The sequence below is a fragment of the Amblyomma mixtum genome, chromosome 10 (assembly GCF_055824585.1).
Source record: "Amblyomma mixtum isolate Tamu chromosome 10, ASM5582458v1, whole genome shotgun sequence".
In the NCBI taxonomy this organism is placed as follows: Eukaryota; Metazoa; Arthropoda; class Arachnida; order Ixodida; family Ixodidae; genus Amblyomma; species Amblyomma mixtum.
This window is the reverse complement of record NC_143021.1, coordinates 120704769-120729238: the sequence shown is the minus strand read 5'-3', so window position 1 is coordinate 120729238 and position 24470 is coordinate 120704769. Positions and strand designations below refer to the sequence as shown.

The following is a 24470-nucleotide window of genomic DNA, read 5'->3' as shown; positions in this document are numbered from 1 at the left end:
TAAGTGGCAAGCACAAATAATCACCGTAAATGCATTGAAATTAAAAAGCCAATAAATAGGTAAATAAAAACGCTTTCTACAGGTATTGAGGACAGCAATAAGCGTTCAATAAGTGTTTAAATATCACTGAGCTGATTTCACTTCCAATACCGTCAGGAAGTAAATTCCACTCGGATATAACTGTTGGCAAAAAGTAATTATTGAAAGCATTAGTAATTATTGAAAGCTGAACACTGTTGCAATTCAACAAACGTCGAGAGGATCTCAAGGGGAGCAGAATAAGGCTGTCACGTAAATGTGCGAAATTATGATAAAGTTTCCCGCCGCGGTGGCTCAGTGGTTATGGCGCTCGGCTGCTGACCAGAAAGACGCGGGTTCCATCCGGGCCGCTGCCGTCGAGTTTCGATGGAGGCGAAGTTCCAGAGGCCCGTGTACTGTGCGATGTCAGTGCACGTTAAAAAACACCAGGTGGCCGAAATTTCCAGAGCCCTCCACAACGGCGTCCTTCATAGCCTGAGTCGCTTTGGGACATTAAACAACCAATAAACAATATAAACCATGAGCGTTGGAGTAATAAACGTTGCCAGCCCTACGCGGTCTAAAAAAAAATTACTACCTTCTTCCTCTACCCTCAACGCCCTCCCCTCGCACCCCCCCCCCCCCCTCACATCCCTCAAACTTCAATTCCTCGGGAAACCCCTGATCACAGGCAATCCCACATTTCTCAATTATAGGCGGGAACCGTACAGTATAGGGCGTGATCTCAATGTCCCTTCTCAGGGTGCACTGAAATATGGCCGAGGTCAACACAGCATCGCGACGCAACACACACCAATGGCCAATATGTCTGGTTGCACACACAGGCGCATATTTTCTGACCACGACACAAACGTCCCCTTGCCGCGAAGCCGCGTTTTGACAGGTAAGATCGACGTGTGAAGTTTACAAGGCAAAGTTTTTGTGGCCGATGCACTGATTTGGAGAAAGCCGAGGAAAGGGTGCTGCTACATCGGTATAGGAAGTAAAAGAGTCAGAACCTTTGTAGTCTGCCTCCTGGAGGGGTCATATAGTAAATGCTGTTGGGAAAACGAGGGATGAAGAAATCGAATCACAAAACTACTTAAGAAAACTCCACAAAGGTCCCTCATAATCATATCCGATAGATAAAAACAGAAAAAAAAGGATGACAGGAACTTAGTCGCCTCCTAAGCACAGCTACCAGGACGCGTTTTCTAAAATGAAAACAGCCGAAGTTCACGGACACACAAGTGCTTAAGAGCAGCTCCCTCAGACTCTGGAGAGAAGAAAATTGTCTTCACGCATAGCGCTCATCGACAGCGCCACACTAAAGGTGACACTAAGGACAACACTATCAATTTTTTTTTTGGTTAGTAATATCCGATAGTTCGGCATTTCGTGGCTTTGTTGCCTCTTTTCCGGCAGCGAAAGATGCATTTATTGCTAAGAGATTTGGATTCGAAGTTGGAAAAACTTTTTCCCGTCGCTACCATTGAAATTCGGGACTCTCTGATGACCAAATAAAAGAAGAGTGACATAAAGCGGCAGAAACGAAAGCGAGAACTCCGTGATTGCTGACCGCGAGCGCTGCGCTCCCGCCTACCAGCAGCCGAAATGAAAACTACTGCCGGCAGGACGTTGTAGGCGTCAATCAGCCGTCGTCGCTTTGTTTACGTTTGCACCAACGTTACGATGGATCAAGTTCCAGATTTCGACAAAGAAGTTCTCGCAAAGAACTGCGGCCTGCATTCAGAGACCTCAACCCTACACAACGTGAGATGCATTTCAGGGCTGAAGCCGCGGGTCTTTCGAGAAAGTCCTAGCGCCGAGGAGTCGGCAGCGTCGCTGTCACCGCAGAGCCGCCGTCACTTCTGATGTGTAGCGACTGGTACGTGCAGGCATATTTAAATTATTTTATAATAGTCCTCCTAGAGCTGGTCATACAGCTTAGCGTCTTGGTGCGCTGACGAAGCGAACACGCCGAGCGGTGGGTTTGCTAACGTGGAGGCGCGTGGAACACTATTGCTATACACAGCTCTTTTTCCTTGTCGCAGTTGCGTGCCGTTGCGTGAACCTCGTGCGAGGAGCACTTAAAAAGGCACTTGGATGTCCTCTGCTGCTCTGCCCTTGTAAATAGAGGCGCATAGCGAAACCATGCGGGCACGCAGAACGAATAGCCGCGAAGCACCCCAAAACATGCCGAAACTCAGCTGGCCGCCTGTTGCGAAGCCAATTGCAGGTTTTCCTGGACTTCCAACATTCAGGTTGTCTTTTTTTTCGTGTTCTTCGTGTGATAAAAGTGAACTAGTGGTTTAAAAACAAAATTTATATGTTTCAATATCGATCGAACGCTTATTTATAATGCATATTTGTCAGCCCCACAGATCTGTGGTTTTTATCCTATTTTGTCATCACGCTTGTACTTGCGACACTGACCTGTGGCGGCGATACTTTAGTTTTAATTTTTGCTCTTTTCTACGTTACAAGAGCTCTTTTTGCAGTAAGGGTGATGTCTTTGTGGTTAGGAGCTGGTAGCCTATCGATACAAGCCAACTTAAATTTCTCGTTGGTGTCCCTTTAACGCTGCGAATGAAAGCGACGCTCGCACCGAGCCTGTTGCGCAATCTGAGCGCCCGCGGGCAACACCCTCCGCTCATCTTCCACCGCTCTCACTGTTTAAAACGGGTTCCGCACCGCGCCGAAGGATGGAGTCATGGCTCCGCACCAGGTAGCACGAGGTAAGCTTTCTCTATAAAGAAGCTTGGGATAAGCTAAGGTGCAGCGATGACCCCGACATTCAGTCCAAGGCCATCGAATGGGCCAGCGTCGCCAAAGGTCCGCACGGCCTGCGGCACGCTAGCTTAATCCACTACGCTTATGCACAATAAAGTTTCGCCAGCCTCAGCCTATATGTAAGCACGAGGTACGGTGCCTGGATGTGCGCTCGCCGCCGAGGCACCCCAGCATAAGGCGTTGTACTCTCCCTCCCAAACGCCGATTCACACGACGGTCCGTTCGCCCGCGGCCCGCGCATCACTTGTCCATGCGTCACCACATTGAGAGGCGCGCTGACCAGGCCGCGGGCTGACAGCGCGCCTCTCAATGTGGTGATGCATGAACACGTAGTGCTCGGGCCACCGTCGTGTGAATCGGCCTTAAGCGACTCTGCGAACGGATGATGGCGTTCGGCAGGGACGAAAGCCTTACGAAGAGGTTCGGTCTCAAGCATGTGCTAGGCCAGTTCTTCAAGGCATTTCATGCTTACCTCTGCTCTCAGCGCAATTTTGTGCGGCTTAGCGTGACATTTACTGCATACATCCCGAACATGCAGTGCATGACTCGATGCTCCAGCTCTCGAGCTCAGTCCTCCGAGGAACTTCCTGGTTCCGACCGTCGTCCGCGGATGTTGTGAGGCGAGAAAGCTGGCGTACACGCCACTCTCCGCTCCTGCACCCACACCCCGGCTCACCGCTCACTGGTGAACGGGACTGCGACATCAACGATCACCTGATTCCGCCTTCCCAGCTTCCAGCCACTGAACATGAGCCCACTTACCCCTCACCTTCACCTCGGAACATAGCCATAATCTTCCAGAGCGCTGTAAAAGCTCTTTGCGGAAGTCGAGAGTCGGACGAGAACTCTAGAAGAACTGCGGATTGGGCTAGTTGGTGTAGATTCATAGAGATGGTTCAGCAGCGCAAACACACACAGACCAAGAAGGAGGCAAGACAAACACACAGCGCTGATGTGTGTGTCTTGTCTCCTTCTTGGTCTGTGTGTGTTTGCGCTGTTGAACCACCATTATGGACGCGAACTCGTCTGGTCATGCGCAACCATATTAAACGGTAAAATGTGGGCGCCGACCAAGCTATAAACAAAAGTAACAATCACAGGTTCCGAAGCTTGAATGCCTTGTTTCTGCATTGAAAACTTGGTGACAATCTGTTCCACCTTTTAAAAGGTGTTTTCTATAACAAAGGGGTCCAACAATATGCAGATTACCTGTGTACGTTATGTGCGACAATAACTCCTAGGAATTCATGCCGACGCAGGTGTTTTAATGAGCGTTTGCGTTAGCGCCCTTAATCGGTCAATGTCAGACCGCACACTGTATTCTGTAGCGATACATTTACTTTCCATTCCATTCGGTCCTCTGCCATTGGTTGCTCTTCCCTTCGCTGTGGGGCATTAGAGATGAGGTCAGGCCGGCCGTGACACAAAATATGCCCATGATGCCATCTGCTTTCGCAAACGTGTCTCGAGCCCACGTCGCAGCGGCTGACAGGCGCCGACGCCCACGAGTGACGGAGCACGAACATGCGTTTCAAAATGCCTGACGAGCTTCATCGCCGCTGATTCAGTCTCGGCAAACGAACTGGGCGCCGTTTGTGCGACGCATAGGCGCCGCGTGATCCGTGTGACTCAGCCGGACTGGATGAGGCGCCGCGAGCAGAACGGCATCTGTCGTTAGGCTTTCGCTTTCCTGCCTGCAGTTGCTTTCGTCGCATTGACGTCGCGGGCAAATGAAATGGAAAATGAAATACATCGTTACAGAATACTTCCCCACAGATTCCAGAGGTGCCACATCATCGAGCATTACTAAACGAAGCGAACCCGTGAGGCTTGGGATGGGTTCAACATAATCAAAAAGAGCGATAAAGACATATGCTCTCCGTCGATTCACCTATGTGACGAGAAACTGGCCTATTTATCTCGAACACGGACTCTTGACTATCGTGTGTTCACTTACCCCTGTTTTGTGCTATCGTGTCCCCTTCGCCGATGGGCAATGAAGAATGCTCGCAGGCAGTTAAAGCGGATGCTTGGGCGAGTTGGTACGAAATTTCCCTGAACAACAGCGCGAGCTTGGACGAGGACTAGAGGAAGGCACAGAGGCGAGCGCTGTATAATAGAATACTAAATATATATATATATATATATATATGAACACTCTCAAGGTTAGGTTAATTGAAAACATAAATACCCCCGAAAGCAGAAGAATTGACAGCCGTCGCCGTAGCTCAGAGGTAGAGCACCGGACGCGTAATTCGGAGGTCGTGGGTTCGGATCCCACCGGCGGCAGGTGGTTGTTTTTTCTTCTGCTTTTCTAATCAGTTATCTTTAAACGATAACATATTCAGTAATATTCTAAATTCATCAATACCACAAAATAAATAACTTTAAAAAAAAATCCCCTGTGCTCCTTGGTTCCTGTGGCTGTTGGCTTCTGTCATTATATATATATATATATATATATATATATATATATATATATATATATATATATATATATATACCGTATTGTGCGTTTTTATCGTAAAGACTTTCAAAAATTTTCCCGCCTCAACCGCTCGCTCGTTTGCGGTGAAACTGCACACAGAGCTTGCGCAATACGGTAATTTTTGTATCGTAGCAAGTTTTACAACGGTACTTACTTAGTTGAGCCGTGCATGATGCGAAATCGTAGTTGTCTGCGTAGAGATCGTCGAACCAAAACCCGCAGACGCCGTTTTTTCGCTGAAGGGCGGCTGTGGCGACATCTGTTTTCAGCAGTGAAAAGCGTCACGACAAGGCGCCGCGGCGATTTTGCAAATAATATCTCAAAGGTAAAGCCTCGTTAAATCAGTTGTTCTGATAATTTTTTTCGCTCAGTTGGCCGAAAAAACGGCATATTCAAACGGCACGCGTACAGCATAGGCACGCGCTTCATGCAACGCTCACCTCGGCTACCTCGACGCCTTGTCTTGACGCTTTTCACTGCTGAAAACAGATGGCGCCACTGCCGTCCTTCAGCGAAAAAACAGCGTCTGCGGGTTTTGGTTCGACGATCTCTACGCAGACAACTACGATTTCGCATCATGCACGGCGCAACTAAGTAAGTACCGTTGTAAAACTTGCTACGATACAAAAGTTACCGTATTGCGCAAGCTCTGTGCGCAGTTTCACCGCGAACGAGCGAGCGGTTGAGGCGGGAAAATTTTTTAAAGTCTTCACGATAAAACGCACAATACGGTATATATATATATATATATATATATATATATATATATATATATATATATATATATATATATAAACGTAATTCGGTTGACACACGGTAGAAAAACAACAACTTTATTCTAACGTTTCGACCAGGGTCTGGCCTTCGTCAGAGTGAACTCTGACGAAGGCCAGACCCTGGTCGAAACGTTAGAATAAAGTTGTTGTTTTTCTACCGTGTGTCAACCGAATTACGTTTATGTTCTACCGGATCCATCCGATCTTCACCCCCTTCTTATATATATATATATATATATATATATATATATATATATATATATATATTGTCACGACCAGAGAGGCCGTGGAGATGGGCGTTGGGAAGAAGCCAAGACTGGGAGCCTTCTTTTAATTACAGCGCCAGGTTCCAGGACACCGAACAGAACAAACGCGCCTCAAGAGTGAGTGAGTGAAGAAACTTTATTTCCGCCAGAAGAAGACCCGTGCCCCTCCGGGTCCGCACGCAGGCGTCCGGGGAGGGGCAGCGTCGCAGCTGGAAGACTAGCAACGGTATAGTCGCGCAGCTTCTGCTGCCAGGCGGGTAGCGTATCGTTGTATGCTAAGGTCGGCACTTCTGAGTATGGTCTCCCATTCCTCTGCATTATTGATTCTGCCATATCCTGGTGCACTGGGGCATCTCCATAGTATGTGTTCGAGTGTAGCGGTATGCCCGCAGAACTCGCACACCTCCGCATCCTCCCTCGTGTCACCTCCTGTCCAGCTCCTCCAGAGCGGGGATGCGAAGTTTCTAGCTTGGAGTCTTCTCCAGTCATAGGCCTCAGCCGAGCTAAGCGATCTATCCGGAGGAGGATAGATCCTTTTGTTCTTTTTCTGAATGTCTGTGATGCTATTAAAGGTATTGGTTTCCTCTTTAGTGCTGAATTCGTATGAGGTGTCCACGGCTCCCCGAGGTAAAGAGGAGCGGGCGAGCCTGTGGGCGGCCTCGTTTCCAACCAGACCCGAGTGGGCTGGGGTCCAGATAATTAGAATATTGTGGGCTGGGATAAAGTCTTTTAGATATTTAGCCGCCATTTCGTGGATGCGTCCCTTGCTGTAATTTCTAATTGCGGCTTTGCAGTCGCTTACTACGTATTTGGTACCTGGCTGAGTTAGAGCGATCGCTATTGCAACCTCCTCCGCCACAAGGGGTTTTAAGTCAAGGTGTCTTACAACGCGTAACGTTCTGCCTGAGTCCCCGACGGCTACGGAGACGGTGTCTCCTAGCGTGCCTACCGCGGCATCAGTGTAGGCCACGGTTCCCTGTGGCATCTTGCCTAGCTTAGCAGTCAGCTGTGCGACCCTGCTTTTCCTTCTGCCTTTGTCGTGGATGGGATGCATGTTTCTAGGTATGGGAGCGATAATAAGATGCTCTCTTATTTCTCTTCCCAGATCTGTTCTGGTGTTCACTGTGCTATCTACGGTTGCCCATTTCGCTAGCTGTAGGTATTTCCTTCCTGCGGGTGTGGATGTTAGCCTTTCGATTTGTGATGTTCTAACCGCTTCAGTCAGTTCTCTCCAATTGTTATGCAGGCCCATTTTCTCCAGTATATCATTGGACGTGGAAATGGGTAGCCCTAGCGCTCGTTTGACACATTTTCTGATGATTGTGTCTAATGCCTTTTCTTCGGTTTTGTTTATTTTCAGGAATGGGGTTGCGTAGCATATCCTGCTAACGATGAAGGCCTGCGTGAGTCTTAGTTTGCTGGACTCTGAGAGTCCTTCCCCCCTTCTAGATACCTTTCTGAAGGCTCTGACGACAAGTTCAGCTTGCGCTTTGAGCTTGTCTAGCGTACTTTTGTTTTTCCCTTTTCTGTTAATATACATGCCTAGGATTCTTATTTCCTCGACAATTGGTATCGTTCTATTTTCAAGTGTAACCTCGATTGCCGGTATCCTTTGACTGCGCTTGCTCATTGCTACAAATAGCTCAGACTTTTGCGGAGAGCAGCTGAGACCCACGCATTTCGCATGCTCGTTAATGATATCCGCTGCCTTCTGTAGCTTTTCTTTCATTTCTGATTCGCCTCCTTTGTTTAGCCAGACATTTACATCATCTGCGTAGAGGCTGATGTTTAAGCCTTCTATCTCTCTAAGCTTGCGGGGAAGGTCCCTCATTACCAGATTAAAGAGAAATGGGGAGAGGACAGCCCCTTGTGGGGTTCCTCTGCATCCCATGGGGAACTCATCGGATGTGATGCCCTGAAAGGTAATGATAGCAGTCCTGTCCCTTAGGAACGATCGGATGTAGTTATAGGTGTTTTTTCCTACAGCTATCTCATTTAGCCCATCAAGGATGGCGTCATGGCTGACATTGTCAAAGGCTTTCTTAAGATCTATACCTAAGATCGCCTTCAGGTTGCCGAGGTCCAGCTGATCTACTATATCTCCATAGAGTCTTAGCATTGTATCTTGGGTGGTGAGCCCAGGCCTAAATCCGACCATTTCATCTGGCCAGAGGCCGTTATCCTCCATGTATTTGGTCAGTCTGGTCAGGATGACCTTCTCAAGCAGTTTCCCTACACATGATGTTAGTGAGATCGGCCTGAGGTTCTCCAAGCACGGAGGTTTGCCCTGCTTGTGTATAAGCGTGATCTTGGCCTTCTTCCACTCCTCGGGGACAGCGCCTGCTTTCCACACTTGGTTGAGATACCTAGTGAGGCTATTTATTGATTCTTCATCCAGATTTCTCAACATTCTGTTTTCTACTCTGTCGAGCCCCGGGGCTGACCTTCGTTTTAGCTTCAGCAGTTCCATCCTGACCTCGGCTCTTAATATGGGGGCATCCAACTCCTCATTTGGTTGTCCCTTATAGTCGTCATATTTAGCGGCCCCATGGGGAGCAATATACAGTGACTTGAGCGCGTCAATAAGTTGCTCATCCGTGCCATTAAACTTATACCTAGCTTTTATTTGCTCAGTTCTCATAGCCGTCTTAGATTTATTTGGGTCTATAAGAAATTTGAGCAACTGCCATGTACTAGATTTTCCCATGCTTTTCTCCATTTCCTCGCATCTATTATCCCATCTCTGAGATTATCCCACCTGATTATCCATCTCTGAGATTATCTATTATCCCACCGCCCTTCGTCGTCGTCTTCGACTCAGCGCGGAGGCCGCGCGGCGCGTTAGGCGCGTGGCATTATTCCCCCCCGCGAAAGCAAACATCGTCTCGATGTGGAATGGGATATGTACAGAGAGAGGAGGAGGAGCAAAAAAAGACGAAAAATAGGGGTGAGGTGAACACTACAATGCGCGCTAGATGAAGGCGGGGAGAGTCAAGTTCACACGTGGGGCAAGGGAAGAAAGGTACAAAACGAAGCGTATATATATATATATATATATATATATATGCCAAACTGAGAAACGCTTGATTTAGGTAAACATTTATTGCGAGTCGATGTTTCGGACAGACCCTGTCCTTTTTCAAGACTGAATATACAATATAATATATATGATATGCTCTATATACATAATACAGCGCCCGTCTATGTGCCTTCCACACACACACACGTCTCCGGGTCATGATGAGGTGACCTATGACGCCATTGCTAAGCTACCCCACACCTCCCGTCTTCGACTCCTGGAGTATTACAATTCTTCCTTGATGGCTGGTGAGGTCCCCACGGAATGGAAGCTGGCAAAAATTCTGCCCGTTTTGAAGCCCTGTAAGCAGCCAACAAGCTACGCATCATTCCGGCCCATTGCCCTACTGAGCTGCGTAGGTAAGCTCATGAAGCGCATAATCTCCAAACGCATAATTTGGTTCCTAGAAAGCCGAAATGAGTTCCCCCAAGAAATGAACGGGTTCCGTCAAAACAGGTCTGCCACTGACAATATCATCGCCCTCGTCTCATCACTTTAGGAGTACCTTCATGCTGGGTACATCCCGACAGCCGTTTTCCTAGACATCAAGGCCGCCTTTGACTCTGTCTTTCACCATGCAATTCTCGCAGCCTTTGGCAGTCTTGGCCTTGGAGGAAGGCTATACAAGTGGATTGGGCATTATTTAAAAGAACGGCAAATTTTTATGACCACTCCAGACGGTCCAACACGCTTTCACGCAGTGGAGAGGGGCGTACCACAGAGAGCGGTGCTCAGCCCTCTCTTGTTCAATATTGTCCTTATTCACATAACAAGAAACCTTCCGCGAGGGGTCCGCATAACAGTTTATGCTGATGATATCTGCATCTGGACCGCATCACGTTCGCGCTATATTACCCAGCAACGTCTTCAGAGAGCGCTATTGCACGTTTCGATGTACCTGGCTTCCAGAGGTCTTCGTCTATCGCCAGAAAAGAGTGTTGCAATGGCGTTTACAAGAAAAACGATGACCCGATATCCGCTGCTCCTAGGCGGACGATCGCTGCCATATGTACGATCTCAGCGATTCCTGGGTGTTGTAATCGACTGCAATCTGTCATGGTCACCTCAGATCAAAAAACTCCGCCAGAGGATTACTGCAGCATCGCAAGTGTTCAGGTTCATGGCGGGAACAAGGTGGGGTAGCAACTGCCGATCAATGCTTCTGCTTGAAAAAGCCTACGTTGAAGGAACCTTGCGCTACTGTCTACCAGTGCTTCAAAGATTATCTACATCAAGCAATAAGACTCCCAATGCCGCACGGAACAACTGCCTGCGAATATGTCTTGGCCTCCCAAAAGGTTCCTCTGCGTCAGGAACAGTAGCGGAGGCAGGATGTCTCCCACTAGAGGTGATTGCCGCCCAGGAAACTATGCGTACCCATCTCCGCCATGTCCTGCAAGGGAAGAAGCACTTCCTACACCGTGTCCATCTAACTCAAAGCAACTCTAGCCTTGGCCAGGCAGTGCAGCTCCTGCCCCTTCCTACTATTAATCAGCCACAGAAGCTACTACCTCTGGCCTATCCTCCATGGACACTCTCTCCTCTAAAGGTGAAGAAGTCTGTTCCAGGTGTGAATGCAAAGAGCCGCATGCCACAGGCAGCGCCTCTGCAAACTACTCTCGCCTACTTAACGGAGGAATATACGAAGCACACCCATATCTTCACCGATGGTTCAACTACTAAAGAAACCTCTTCTTGTGGCCATTATGTGCCCTCAACAGACCATGCCCTTTCTTACCGGCTGCAGCGGAGGACATCCTCTACGACAGCTGAGCTTCACGGCATTAAGGAAGCTGTTTCTTACATCCTGCGCCGAACCGCCGGCCGTTGGGTTATCTTCACCGATTCAAAAGCATCTCTGCAGATCCTGGCCAACCTGCTGAAGAAAACGAATCACCAGCCAGTTTCCCTCGACATCGGGTATATACATCATTTAGCTATTGCCGCAGGCCACTGCATAACATTTCAGTGGGTACCTGCTCACTGTGGCATTCTGGCTAATGAAAAAGCAGATTAAGCGGCCCGTAAGGGCCATCAACATCGGAGATACATTCGAACCTTTTTCACGAAATCTGATGTGTCCCAAATGGCTAAAAGTTTTGCTTACGAAGAAACGTATCGGCTTTGGAGTTTTCCGACACATCAGTACCAATTTCTTCACTCAATCGACCCACATCTTAGATCAAGACTCTCACCCAGAATTCCTCGACAACTGGAAACACTTTATCACCGACTTCGTCTGAATTCTGCATATACAAACGGCTTGCGATACCGTTTTGGACAAACGAACAGTCCGCATTGTGACAATTGTGCCTCGATAGAAACTGTGGAACATATCCTACGTGTGTGCCCTGCGTATGCTAACGAGCGTGCGAACTATGAACATTGCATGCAGAGGCTCTGCCCAGTGCCCATAACAATGGACAAAGTTTTAGGTCCCTTAGCCTGCTTCAGGCAACAGAGACTTGCAATGAACTTTCTATTTACATATTTAAAAGACATTGGACATCTCGATAAGCTCTAAATTCACTTGCACGTTACCTTCATGCATTCTTCATGCAGCGAACTTCGTCAGCTCATTTGTCGGACTATGCGCTCCATCATTCCATAGGTTACATCAATACTCGCCATTGCATTTTAGTACCAATTTCATGGCCGCATTTTATCTTCGTTTTTTTTTTCTTTTACCTCTTCCACGCTGCTCTCCTTCTGTCTTTTTCTCCCAAATTCCCCTCCCTACGCAGAGTAGCAAGCCAGCGATTTTTAAGCGCCGGCTAAATTCTCAGCATTTCATTAAAGAGTCTCTCTCTCTCTCTCTTCAGTCCTCCTCCAAGTTCGCACTGTTCTTCAGGAAAATTTCGCACGCAGCGTATTAGTGCCTCATTTTTGTTCTTTTATTCCGCTGTGGCGCTGAGTCGTTCATTAAGCGCGAAATCGCAGATTCCGGGACTGCTCGACATATGGCGTGGCAGTCTACGCTACTAGAGTTTAAGAATAACGAACGCACAGGATCTCGTAATTCACATTCCACAGAAAATAAATTAAAACTCATATTCCGTCCCCGCCTCCTCCTAACGAAGAGAAACCGCAATTCTCTTCCCTGGGATAGCCAACCGGCGTCTGAGAGCAAGCTCCTCGGATAGGGCATCGTAGAAACAAATGGGTCTAAGCCAGAACAGCGGCTTGGGCTTGTTGGTTATCCATCTTCAAGTAACAGCGCAAAAAACACAGACGGCACACACAGAACTAGAACACACAACGGGCGCTGCTCGTTGTGTGTTCTTGTTCTGTGTGTCCCGTCTGTGTGTTTTTGCGCTGTTACTTGAAGATGGGTCTAAGTTGCTTCATTGCGGTGGCTTAAACTCCGCAGTTATTTAGTCGCTAATAAAATTGCTTCCGCGCGCTGCAAGCAGTACCTTGACATAGCCAATTCGACAACGGGGTGCTAAGGGCCCTGTAACGTCCCACCACAAAGCATTATATATATCTCTTAAAACCGCTCCAAACAGCCGTACAGGTCTTGCGGTAGACCATAACGTATCACAGATGTCGGCATGACGGAGTTTCGTCAAATATGTCTGTAGTGATGCGCTCCCTAAGAAACTTCCTTTCCTAAGACGAACAGGGTTACTACACGCACTCCTTTTTTTTTAGAGCTTTTGCATGGAGACTCCCCAAGACGAACGGGATCGCAGAGCCCCTCGGTGGACTTAACGACGGATAGAAACTTTCCGCCGGAGAGAGGAGGCCTAATGTCAAAGTACTATCGCATCACCACGTGGCGGCAGACTCGGTGGCAGACTACCTCTCTCCCGCGGCGGTATACCTCTCTCACTTTCCCCGATTAGTGATGCTCGAATCACACCTTACACATCGATACATCCCACATACACGGGCACCAAATTGTCCATGGCTCGTTTTTTTTTATTCATTTTTATGCCTCAATCTGTACTTTGTCCAAGTACTATCGACTATCCGAGAAATTGAATTAACCTGGTTTGAATACAAGCCACTTAAACCGAAGAACGTTTGTGTCCTATGGGTAGCGTGCGCACCTCGTAATCTTAGGTCGTGGTTTCGAATCCTGCCTAATTCACCTCAGTTTACTTTTTGCCGCAATTAAATTTGCATATATCGTCAGCCTGATTACCCTCAATGCAGAAAAAAATCGTTGCTCCCATACCTCTTCAGTTAACCCTGTTTTTTGCCAGCTGCGGCCACCCTATTTCCGCAGACTTCTTACTCTCATCCGCTGACTAACTTCCTGCCGCCCCCTGCTACGCTTCCCTTTGAGACCAGTCTGTTACCCTTAAGGACCAGCCTTTGCATTACATGCCCTGTCCAAGCTCTCTTCTTCCTCGCGATTTCGACTAGGATGTCGTTCACCCGCGTTTCTCCCCCCCCCCCCCCCCCCTCAGCCCGCTTCCGATCTCCTAACGTTACACCTATCAGTTTTCTTTCCATAGCTAGCTCGCTGCGTTGTCCATAACTTAAGCTGAACCCTTTTCGTTAGCATCCACGTTTCTGCCCCGTAGTTGAAAACCGGTAAGATAAGAGGCGCCCGTGTGCTGTGCGATATCAGTGCACGTTAAAGATCCCCGGGTGGTCGAAATTATTCCCGAGGCCTCCACTACGGCACCTCTTTCTCTCTTTCTTCTTTCACTCCCACCTTCCTCCTTTCTCTTATACAGCGCGGTTAAGGTGTGCGCCGAGATATGTGAGACAGATACTTCGCCATTTCCTTTCCTCAAAAAGCAATTTGCCAATTTACAGCTGTGATATAGCTCGCATAATTAGCGTCCCCTATGCGTTTCTGCATTTCACCACTTCGGGCATGTCCACATTCCCTGCACATTTGCAACCACCGAATGCGGCACGCTAGTCTGGAAATTTGCAAAGGGCTTTCTCACAGAGCGCAAGGCGCAGTTCAGCGTCGGAGCAGTGTGCATGCCCATGTTCTTACTTCCAGGCCGCAGTACCCTGCAGGGAGCTCTAATCTCTCCTTTACCGATTAATGTGGCCATGTCTCCTCCCCGCACGCGCTGGCCGCCATTCCGTGCCTGCATCGCGCACTGTACGCAAACGGCATCACCCTCCGCACACAGCAGGGTCTATCGGCGCGGCACAGGGCACCCTTCGAGTCTCGGCGTAGATCAGTAGCGTGGCTTTTTGGGCTTGTTGTTACATAGTTCCAGTACACTGTAGCGCAGCAAAAGACGAAGACACAAGAGACGAGAGACGAACACCACGAGCGCTAACTTCCAACAAATTTTAGTCTCCTGAAGCATCACATTTATACGCCAGAAAACAGAAATCACATGTGCGAACAGACCGCCGCGGTGGCTCAGTGGTTACGGCGTTTGGCTGCTGACCCGAAAGACGCGGGTTCGATCCCGGCCGCGGCGGCCGAATTTCGATGAAGGCGAAATTCTAGAGGCCCGTGTGCTGTGCGATGTCAGTGCACGTTAAAGAACCCCAGGTGGTCGAAATTTCCGGAGCCCTCCACTACGGCGTCTCTCATAGCCTTAGTCGCTTTGGGACGTTCAACCCCAATAAACCAAACCAAACTAAACCAAACATGTGCGAAAAGTATCAATTCCAACTGATACTGTTGGCACATGTTATTCCTGTCCTCTGGCGTATGAATGTGATGCTTCAGGAGAATAAAATTTGTTGGAACTTAGCGCTCGTGGTGTCCGTGACGCGTCTCTTGTGTCCTCATCTTTTGCGTAGAGCGTGAAAAGGCTTGCGGGTGAGAGGGAGCTGGCCCGCGCACCACAGAAGTCAGAACTCCTCTTGATCCTACTGCGACCACATGATGCCCTTATCGAACTCAGCGTCAACGGCTGTCCCCTGGGTGCAATGCCTTCGCGTGCCCCGACTGCGCATCCACCCTAACGTCCACTCCACTCGCTGCAGTACCCGTCAGGCCTCAGTTGCCGACCTCCCCCTTTTCCTTTGGGCGTGCCCCATTCTCAACGCATAAAGCTCATCCTTGGAGTACGCTCTGCAGCCGGCCTTACAAACCAGCGAAAACGGGTCCACCGGGAGAAGCCATAGGGCTGCTGGATTTTTTACGACCCTTCTCGGGGTGAAAGAGCTACTCTTTCTTTCCTGCCATTAAATAAAGATGATTCTTCCTGCTATGACTGCATTTATTACGAAGTCTGTTTCAAGAAACTTGGGTCCTTCTAAAATCATATCATTTGTGCTGGCAACGTGATAGTTTGGAAGCGTTTTATTTGGTCCATTTGGTGCTTCATACTTCGATTTTTTTTGTACCCTTTCATGTCCTTTCTTGTGTGTGCGGAAATACTGCCAAAAGCGCAAGTTTTTTTTTTTTACACACGTAAAAAAAAGCCATGGATTTCTTATTACATTGTTTGAACTGTGTGTTTGATTGCATTCTGTCAGGATTTTATTCTTGCCTTCAACTGTTTCTACAGTTGCCATCAGCGACACATATATGTTAGCCAGTCCTTGGTTATGTATACAATTGCTGAAAGGAATATACAGTGTTCATTATCACGAAGGGATCATGAATCTCGCGACGGTGGCTGTGTGGCTTTGGCGTTCGGCTGCTGATTCCACGGTCGCGCGCTATTGGACCCCGCCATCGGCGGCCGTATTTCTATTGAGTCACAGTGCAAAAAAACTAGCAGTGGTTTAGCCCTGGTTAAACCTGGAGGATTGCGAAAGCAACGATGGGAGAGAGAGAGAGGCGATGGAGAGCGCGCGGCAGCGGCGGCGGCCCCGGCACGCTAGCATTGCGCCGCTACTGCGCATGCGCAACTGGCGAGCGCGGCGGCACCCGCGCAGCGACAGCGGCGGCGCGCCAGCTGTGCGCCGTCCTCGTGCATGCGCAGTATGGCCTTGCGTCAGCTCCACGAAATGGCTCGGCGACTCGCGTACGGCTGCTTTCGCAACAAAACTCCTGTGGACTGCGCCATGTCAGCGCCCGTTAAAAACATCCCTGGTTTTCCAAATTATTCGGAAGCCCTCCATTGCGGCGTCCCTAAGTGCCCATATGTCGCTTCTGGGCGTTGAACCCGCAGACCACAATTTACAAGTGATCTTGAAGCGGAAGTGGCTTCATTAAGTTGAATATTCAAAGTATGCGCGATTCAAATTCAAATTCTTTATTTCTGCCTTGTAAAGATACAGACAGCGGAGGCGCAGAAAAAGCTGTGAGAGACAGCTTGACTAAGCCGCAGCCCCCTTTCGCTTGGCAGCAGCTTGACAGCAAGGCTTTTAATACAAAAGGCAGTTGCAAAGCGTGATAACAAGTATACAATAATGAGCAGGTACAAGAGAAAGCGAAAGAACATTATACAATACTGACACAATATTCACATTGGGTAGACTCAGGTAATGGCAGCAAAGAAAAAAAAAGAGAAAGAAAAACAAAACACACAAAACAAAAATTCTACATGCTAGCATACAAAGCACGCAACGCATTGCAAACCAAGAACTCAAGGAATATATTGCTGATTTATTTTGTTCCAGTCCATGATCCAAATATGTAATAGCGCTTTGTCGAGTCACTTGTATTGCCTTGTTTCAGCTGATTTCTACGGGGCTGCCCTGAGCTATTCCATCTTCTGGTCGGACTTTTATACGCATAGTTGCTAAAGCTTATGCCAGCACTTTCTGCTCTCAATCCACGGGGTAAATGATGGAGCTAGAGGAATGACGTGACAATCCGGTTGCTTGGAATTGTCTAGCTTTTGCTTCATTAGGATTTCGAGTTATGGCACTGAGTTATTCTTCCATACCTCACCGACGACGCATAACGCTTGTCGTCAATGAAACGACTGTGATCGCCATGTTGTTTCTGCGTCTTTTAGTAGGGCCTTGAGGAAGCGTCTTTTCTGAGGGTTGTTACGAGTAATGTTAGCCCTCGTAAACGGAGCGCAAAAGGAACTGAAACTACTAGCACTCCTGCTTGCGTAGCGTTTGCTTCCGCCAAAATTACGTGTAACGCTCTCAGAGCCCTTATTCATGTCAACAATGGTGTCATTGAGGCCACACAAGGTCCCAGTGGCAAGCAAAAAAGCTTGCAGGCAACGTGAAGATTTCTTTTGTGCTAGAAAATGTCTTTATTCTGGCAAGAAAACGGCAAAGCTATGCTTCCTAGGCGATTTCCTTGCGTTAATTATCTTTTTTTTTTCATTTTCTCGCAGTATCTTCGCATGCGCTATGGAAACAGCGTGGGCCTCGCTGCGTCTGTGATATACTTCGTTCTCAGTGTAAGTACACGAAAGCTGTCTCTTCCAAACCTCTCGCACGCGATGTGTCATTGGACGAACGAAGGGATTTCTGCAATTTACCGCTGTAATCCTAAAAGGCATTGCGGTGCATTCACTAAAAGCTCTGCGGTAAATATCCCAACCTGTCCTTCTCACGTGTCTGCCTACACTCCTGTTAAGGAGTGTAGGCAGACACCTGACAAGTAAAGGTGTCTGCTGCTGGTATTCATGGACTAATAAGGATTACCTCCCATGACTACAGATCATCTCACAGAACAGAAAAGACACTCAACAGAGCGCCGCAACAACACATGCAGCGCTCTGTTGCGTGCCTTCTTTTATGTTCCATCAAATGCGCTGTAGTTATGGAAGTCCAAAACCAATCCGGCCAACATATTTTATTGTGGAAGGATTACCTGGAACAATACTTCCATTGTTCGAGCCAAAAATGATCAATTTTAATTTCGACCCGCTATTATATAGCTTTAAAATACTGATTGTTGTTATATGATGTAGAAGTGTTTGTGTTTATTTGCTGCAGCTGTGGCGCAGTTTTCTCAGCCTCTGCCTCTCTTGTGGAAAGTGCGGGGTTCGACCCTCGGTACATCCTGAAGCACACCGATGTTAAAGTGGGCACAAACTTTCTGCTGGCCTGGTGCTCGGCTTATGTGGGCCGAAGTGGTTGGGAAACGAGTGTTTCAACGATCATTTTTTAGGCGAAAATATCTTTTCTTTGGCCAAAGCGCTCATCAACATTCATCATGATCAGGTATTCAAAAGAGTAAATAAAACGCCGAGGCCTGTACATGAGGCAGCGTTGCATGGCAGAAGTGGAGTACATTTGGCAGGTTTTGAGATCATTACTTCCAGTTTACCACAATCTCAAAATAAAATCATATAACGGCTGTATCTCACCGGCACTCACCTATGGGGCAGAAACTAGGAGGGTAACGAAAAGGGTTCCACTTAAACTGGGGGACAAGCCAGCGAGCTATGGAAAGGAAAACCATGCGTGTAACGTTAAGAGACAGGAATATCTAATGGTGGGTCAAGGAGAAAACGTTGGTTAATGACAACCTAGCCGGAATCAAGAAGAAATATGCTTGGGCTGGCCACGTACAAGATAACCGATGTTCGTTAAGTGTAACGGACTGGATTCCAGGAGAAGGCAAGCCTAGCAGAGGGCGGCAGTAAGTTCCATGGGCGGATGTGATTAAGAAGTTTGCGGGAATACGGTGGCCGCAACTGGCGAAGGACAGGGTTAATTGGAGAGACATGGGAGAGGCCTTTGCCCTGCAGTGGGCGCAGTCAGGCTGATGGTGATGAATACAGAAGTGCATAAATTAAATAGAGCTAGGTTGAAATGTCCCCGCACTTTTTGTCGATAGCGTTTATAGCCCTCATATCTCATGTGTTGCTTCGAGATGCGAATCCCCACATACCACGTGCCGTTCCACATCATGCCATTACATTCTCAGAATTGTTTCCTGTTGCAGCAAACCTTGGGCGCGGTTACCATCTATGCGGCAGCCGAGGCCATGACAACAAGTAAGCGGCAAAGTAATTTTTTGCTTGCATTTAAGAGATTCCGGGGTAATACAGCATGCGAAGGAGTTTTTTTTTTTTAACTGAAGCCCATAGTGAAATGCTAAAGCTCTGTCATTAATATTTCCGCATCTTCGGAGTCAGTTGCAGTTATTGTCTTTTCCATCACTGCTTGCCTCAATTCTGTGGTGAAAGAACAGCTGTCTACGCAATGCAACATTCCAATTTCCCGATAACAATGGGGTGAATTACATTGCCACTATCATATTCTTTCACATTTTTTAATGTACGGCCGGTAAGCTTGTATTCCTGTGTACATGTAGGTTCCCCGTTTGCATTAATGGTCTATATCGGTAGCTTGTGTTTCTTGTGGTTAGTTGTATATTAGATTATGACAAAATGCTAGTTGTTTTTCTGTAACAAAGAAGTGCCCTGAAGTGGGCTTTGGTGTTCTGTAACTCCTTGCAGTTCCAAAAAATGGATATAAGGGCCTGAAACACCCACAAAATGTGCATTTTAGTTGCGCATACCCCAGTTCTCCACAGGTGTACTTCAACCAATTTGCACCCGTCGCTTCGTTTATGTGGGTTCAACGTCCCAAAGCGACTCCGGCCATTAGAGACGCCGTAGTGAAGGGATCCGGTAATTTCTACCACCTGGGGTCCTTTAAGGTGCACTGACATCGCACAGTACACGGGCCTCTAGAATTTCTCCACCAAAGAAATTCAACCGCCGCGGCCGGGATCGAACCCGCTTCTTTCGGGTCAGCAGCCGAGCACCATAACCACTAGGCCCCCGCGGCGGACTCACCCGTCGTGCAGAGTATAGAATAGCACTACAGAGAAGTCAGGCAATTCTCATCATTCATATGGTGCTTGCAGCAGTGTGCTCTACATTCACAGCAACCGCGACTCTTATGATGAGACTGATGGCAGCCAGACATGTGTTTACAGGCCTGGCTGCACATGTATGAAGTGCCGCCGCATTTTTATGCCTGCAAAGTAAACATGGCATGTCTTTTCTAGTGTATTGCAAAAAATATAACTCCATCCATTTGAGGCAATAAATGTCAAGCAAGTCCACGTGCAAGTAATAAATATAACGAATGATAATATTATAACGCGCGAATAATTAAGAAGGTCATAAGGGGATAGAATCCAATAAGCAAGCATGCCACTAACTAGAATGCAAATAAGAGCAGCGGTAGTCGAATTTTCACGTAAGACACTTTAGCTGTGTTTATGGAATTCTATGCTTGCGTGCTCCTATTACGCCCCGTAGTTGTTTGCAGTAGCAATGAGATAATGTACTTATTAAAATCATTTCATGTCGCAGAAAGCATCGACATCTGCACACGTTTGCGCATGTGCTCTGTGCACCTTATCAAAAAATTGAGGGTTTCGAAGTTTGAAGAGAAGCCTGTATTTGGATACAGGTGGATTGGTCCTGCGCTAGATCTGTCGATAACTGCTCCAGCGAATTTTTAATATTTTAAAAATAGAGATCATAGCACAGTCGTGTGATTCTAGCCAATATAGTCAAACTGCCAATCTTACCAATTCAAGACTTTATTTGGTCCCAAATAAAGGAATCAAAGGGTGGATGGCTTTACAGCTGCTAGAAAAGGTACACTATAAAGAAAAGTGTACAAACATTTCTTTGATACACACGATTGCAACTATTCTTAAAATAGAAAGCTTTCAGAGATAACTTCAAAAAAGAAATAAGACGTTCAAGGGATATTTATTGCTACGTTAAATTCGAGTCATGCCCCAGCGATATGCGAAAGCTGTAACACCATATTAACTGTGTTGTTTTACGCACACAGCATATTTTCTCTCCTGACGAAGCACTTATTAAAGGACAGAATCTGAATGGGGAGGACATAGGGGAAGTGCTTAATCAATATTTCGTGATCTGAAAATGCCTCAGTTGCTCAAACACAGCCCATGAAGCTCGCATCAGGCAAAGTACAAATAACTACGTGTTCTCAAGAAACCGCAGCATTCAGGAATATGAAGAATACTAGGTGATGTATGTCAATGAATTGCCGATCCGGCCTGTATGGTATGCACTAGATAGTACATCTTTAATTCTAGCAAATAACATTTAAGTCTTTAATGCGGAGTGTTCCCATGGCGCATGAAAATTGCGAAAGTTTCACCTTTGTATAAGACAGGTATTTCAAATTATAGGCCGGTATCGATGCTGCCGATCTTTTGGAAAAGTTAATCACAGCCAAACGTCGCGTTCTGTGACGCACACTATATAATAACAGATTCATAGTTTGGTCTTATTAAACATAAATCAGCAGATACAGCATTACTAAGCCGTAAAGAATATATCTTAGAGTGTTTGTATAGATTTTTGCACGTCTTTGAGCGCACTAGTCATAAACTATTCTTAGCAAACGTATATGACTATGAGAGAAGCCAACAGCCACAGAAACCAAGGAGCACAGGGGATATTTTTAAAATTTATTTATTCTTTTTGTGGTGTTGATCAAGTAAGAATATTACTGTCGCTTAAAGCTAATTGATTAGAAAAGCAGAAGAAAAAACAACCACATGTCGCCGGTGGGATCCGAACCCACGACATCCGAATTATGCGTCCGGTGCTCTACCTCTGAGCTGCGGCGACGGCTGTCAAACCTTCTGCTTTCGGGGGTATTTATGTTTACAAATAACCTAACCTTGAGAGTGTTCATCAGCGCCACCCACGTTCGCAAGCGGCGGACGTGGAACGTCCTGAGTTACCGCTGGTGTGACGTAGAACGCCATCGAACGGCGAGGGTGGAAGCTGTTTCAGGAGTATCGTTCATGAGCTTGTTGCGTCATATCTCGCGCACACCTTTCAATGTGTTAGTATTGTTAGGTGCCAATCCTCGATAAAGGAAGGAGCTGCTGGCGTGCCTGAAAGAAGTATCCTTGGCCGTGTACCTTTTAATTTATATGTTAATTATATCGCTAATGAATGTCCTACTCTGAAGTGTGTTATGTATCCAGATGACGTCGCACTGTTGTTCTCCACCACAAGTGAAATGTGATATACCAGGAAAATTGGGCATTGAGTATACTCCATATGTCACTTAATAATCTTTGGAAATTAATGTAACTAAAACATGGTGCTATTTTTAGACCAAACAGTAAATGCAATACGATATCACGCGGCTAGGTATATAAGTGACCGAGACTGTAGAAAAAAATCAGGTTATAACGCGTAAATTTTAAAAGTTAGCTAAGCTCGAACAATCATATTAACGCTTTCACCAGTAAGCTTTCTCACGTCATGGCTGTGATTAACCGGCACCGTCAATTGCTTCCACTCAAGGTTACGCTTCTCCTGATTAAGTCCCTCTTTATGTCACTCAAAGAGTATGCTTACCCAGTTTCGGGAACAGCTGTCAAAATAAAATATACATTTTAGCCCCGCCGCGGTGGCTCAGTGGTTATGGCGCTCGGCTGCTGACCCGAAAGACGCGGGTTCGATTCCGGCCGCGGCGGCTGAATTTCGATGAAGGTGAAATTCTAGAGGCCCGTGTGCTGTGCGATGACAGTGCACGTTAAAGAACCCCAGGTGGTCGAAATTTCTGGAGCCCTTCACTGCGGCGTCTCTCATAGCCTCAGTCGCTTTGGGACGTTAAACCCCAATAAACCAAACCAAAATATACATTTTACAAGTGAAGTATTACGTACAACACTAAACGTTGGTTAAGAGTACAGTCATGGGCAAAAGCCGTTCTCTACAGCTGCAGCAGGGCTTCGTCAGGTGACGCCCCCATGCAGCGCGGCAAGCTTCGGAACACGAGTGAGCGGGGCTCTGACTTTTGTTCACCAGTGTGGAGATACATGCGGTTTATTTGGCCAAGGCGATGTTGTAAAAATGTCTGAACTTTATGAAGTTAGACTGGCTGAAGTGTACAAGAAAGATGCAAAACGAAATATAAAGCACATGCGTGACGTGGCAGGGCTTTCTGTACACGTAAAAATTCACCCAGACAGACACAGTGAACTGAGGCCAGTTCATACGTATCGCACAATGTCTGGCACTCACAGCCTAGCGAACACGTTGCCATGTCTCTCAAAACGAGTTTCAGGCTGGAAATATTCATATGTCACGAAAATGCAGGAATGAAATAGCGAGTGTACGTGCTGTTTTTTAGGTTGTGCCATGCTTTCATTGCTTCTTTGACTTCTTTTTCTTTTTTTCTTGAAATTCTGACGAGGCCTAAATACCTCCTCACGTATATCCCTGTGTGCTACGTTTTACTTTTACTTCTCCCTTTCCTTTCTTTCCTTCCTTTTATTCTTGCTATTATTGCGCCCTAGATTTCCTCGCAAGATGTGCCAGCTGCTCGGCAGCTATCGTTTGTTCCCTTCCTGCGAAGCCGTTACCTGCTGCCCCGCAAGACCAGGGGGCACATCAGGAGACAATTGGTGGCTTTTTCCGTCGACCCACATGGGAAATCAATGAATCAATACAAAAGGTGGTCCCAGAGCGCGAGGGCTGTGCCATATCGGCACTAATTTCTAACAGCCGTATGCTCCATATATACCGACGAATGTTACTTCCTCCACACGCACTCGACCGGCGTGTCCCAGTTGCGACTGGACGTATGTCCCGATTTGTCAACTGGTGCGATTTGAGAACTTTGCGTAGAGTGATGGCTGCGGTGAAAGGAAGATGAGGGGGAAAACTTTTATTCTCTATTTACAGTGAGAGGTCGATGGGGCGAGCCGGAAGGGCCCGGCCCTTACAAACACTAGGAGGGTCCCCTGTCCGGGATCCCTGTAGCTTGTGCAGCAGCCCGGGCTCTAGCTACCTTTGCCTGTTGAGCATGGAATTCGGAGCAGCCGCGCAGGGCAGCTTCCCAGTCCTCTCGAGTGCACGGGGTGGAGGTGGGGTGGGTAGGCAGGATTGGAAGGGCATGCCCGCACCATGTGGTAGGTGTCCGAAAACTCCTCCTCACAGTGTGGGCACGCGCCCGAGAAAGAAGAATTGAAGTGCTGAAGTACTGCCGGGCACAGTACAGTATTGGTATAGAGGCGGAGAAGCCAGCGCTCGAGCCTCCCCCCTGGTGAGGCCTTTACAGGATGGGGGAAACCACGAAAGGTTTGATAAAGAGAGGTGATCTCTCTAAAGGTGGTGGCCGGATTGAAATTGAATTCCGGATCTGGCAGCGGATGAGGCGATGCCCGGTGAGTAAGCGCGCGGGCGCCAGCGTCGGCTGTCTCGTTCCCCTCAAGATCCGCATGA

The 24470-nt window shown here is 47.5% G+C and overlaps 1 protein-coding gene across 1 annotated transcript in view; it reads left to right on the top strand.

Moving 5' to 3' along the window:
- The window catches only part of LOC149326794 (sodium/iodide cotransporter-like), a 123221-nt gene that overhangs the window by 5569 nt on the left and 93182 nt on the right, over window positions 1-24470 (top strand). The window contains exons 3-4 of the mRNA XM_089564675.1: window positions 17604-17669; window positions 19166-19217. Of these exons, the coding sequence (XP_089420801.1) occupies window positions 17604-17669; window positions 19166-19217 (118 nt within the window). The remainder of the gene's footprint in view (window positions 1-17603; window positions 17670-19165; window positions 19218-24470) is intronic.